This window comes from Triticum dicoccoides, chromosome 2A, assembly GCF_002162155.2.
Source record: "Triticum dicoccoides isolate Atlit2015 ecotype Zavitan chromosome 2A, WEW_v2.0, whole genome shotgun sequence".
NCBI lineage: Eukaryota > Viridiplantae > Streptophyta > Magnoliopsida > Poales > Poaceae > Triticum > Triticum dicoccoides.
In genome coordinates, this window is record NC_041382.1 from 681,454,683 (window position 1) to 681,456,833 (window position 2,151).

General features: G+C 43.2%; 1 protein-coding gene across 1 annotated transcript in view; it reads left to right on the forward strand.

Moving 5' to 3' along the window:
- Window positions 1–1,025, forward strand: part of LOC119356215 — a 5,545-nt gene extending 4,520 nt beyond the window's left edge. The window contains exon 4 of the mRNA XM_037623143.1: window positions 374–1,025. Within this exon, the coding sequence (XP_037479040.1) occupies window positions 374–810 (437 nt within the window). The 3' untranslated portion in view covers window positions 811–1,025. The remainder of the gene's footprint in view (window positions 1–373) is intronic.
- The last annotated feature ends 1,126 nt before the right edge of the window (window positions 1,026–2,151 follow it).

A 2,151-nucleotide genomic window follows, 5' to 3' on the forward strand; every position in this document is an offset into this window, starting at 1 on the left:
CTAAGCTCCACTACTGAACATGCCCTTCCTTGGACCACCACAGTTTGAAAATTATATCTGTATGGTCATACCATATAGTACTCTTTTCATGGCAACTACTTAGTGTTCCATACTGTATGTTTTTTGTCGCAAGTAAGTAGTGGTAGTATGTTTTCCTAATATTTAACGTACCTCCTTGGTACTTTGAATGCTTTCTAATGTTTATAGTACAAGCGAAGTTTGGAGTAATTCAATTGATCCTTTCCCATTTGAACATGTTCTCGCAATGTCTTAGCTGGGTAGTAGTATTCTCTTGAAGATTCCTTGCGGTGAAACTAACAGAAGGCAGGCATCCGTTATTGCCAAAACTAATTACTACTCTTATACATGCAAGGTGGTGGACATAGCTGCTTCTGGGATAGTGACGAAGCAAGATTAAGGTCGGAACGAATGAAGTTTTGGGGGAAGGCTGTGGACATAGATGAACTATGTGGAAAGGATGATGCATGGTGGGGTGTCAGAGGTTACATGCGTGACAATTTCAACCATAGCAATGAGGCCATCTCACACAAAGAGCATTTCCAGAACAGCAGGCTTGTTGAATCTGTGTTGGATCTGTATTGGGAACTACCTCCTGTTGCTGGGCCGTCCTTAACTCATCAGACAAGATATGACCCAGCCCGCGCTTCTGATCCTATCATTGAAGATGGACGCCATGGCTTGTTTCAAAGAATTGGCCTGAGTAGATTGGACGCTTCAGTGTTCAACGGTTACACTCAGATGGCATACGTTCAGATATCAGGCACAATGCTCAGAAGAGAGGATGATTAAAGGCTTTGTTTCACGGGGCTTAATTTTACGCTAACTGAACAGCCATCTGTTGGTAGGTTTTTGTATAAGGTTTGCACATGGTCTTGGTTCTTATTACTTTAATTCAGTATAACTTGTGGCACTTTGCAGAGGTTATAAAACCAATGCAAGTTCTCGTTTTATTCCCTGAGATATTTCTAGGTAGAACAGATCTGATTATAGATGTGTGAGTTTCATGCCCGCATGATATGGTGGAAAGAGAGGTTGTTTTCTGAGTGGTACTCTGTAGCCTAATCTTATTAATGCTGTTGGTCATAAACAAATACAACCTTGAAGGAGCATTTTGAAAAGTTAGACCCACCCGCTGACATATTGGTTGTAATAATATCTTATATTATGGGACGGAGGGAGTACTTCATTCTAAGATCACTTTCTCAACGAAAGAGTAATTAGACACAGTTCTGAGAACCAAAGAATTAGCTGTATTTTTTTTTCTACAACAGCACTGGTATAAGTTCTATACAATCTATGAATGTTTGCATAACCTGTGGCCTCTGTTAACACAATCCCCGTTTGTCAGCGGTTGTAAGCCTAGTTTCCCTAGGTAATGTTACCGAGCTTACAGCATTGCCATAAGGAAAATAGTTCTCACGAAAACGCTTTAGGCCAAGAGCCACTGAACACGGCCAGCTCCATGCTGCACACACCCCCAAAAATTGCATACTTGTTTCCTCTTTCTGCACTTCTTTTTTGAGGGAAATTTTCTTTCTACGCATGGATCTCCAGCGTGTGAGCATGAGCGCATCGACAGTTCTGGGGCAAGCAGGTCGTGGAAGACCGCAACCATCACAGATCCTAGTACGAGTGCACGAGCAAATAACGAACAGAGGGCCATCACCATCGCGGAGCCGCCATCGTCATCTCTGCAGCGGCTATTTCATCTTCACCAGTTCTTCTGCACGAAGGCTCCAACGACCACGCCCAAGCACGCCGCTGCTACTCCCTCCGTTCATAATTACTTGTCTCAAAAATGGATATATCTAGACGTATTTTAATTCTAGATACATCCATATCCGAGACAAGTAATTCCGAACGGAGGAGTACTTCCGGCGGCAGGCCGAACAGAGCAGAGCAAGTACGCAAGTAACCATATGGCCGGTCGGTGAATCAAGGGCCACCAATTCATGTCAGGTCCGGACTAATATGCATATGCATCTTTCATTTTGAAATGGATAACCCAGCCTCTGCATCATTGTGATGCACATCCTTCATGGGAACATGAATCTACCCGACCACTTGATTCCTAACTGGATCGAACCTTGCGCCAATTCAACTTCAACAGCAGATCTGTTAAGTTATATC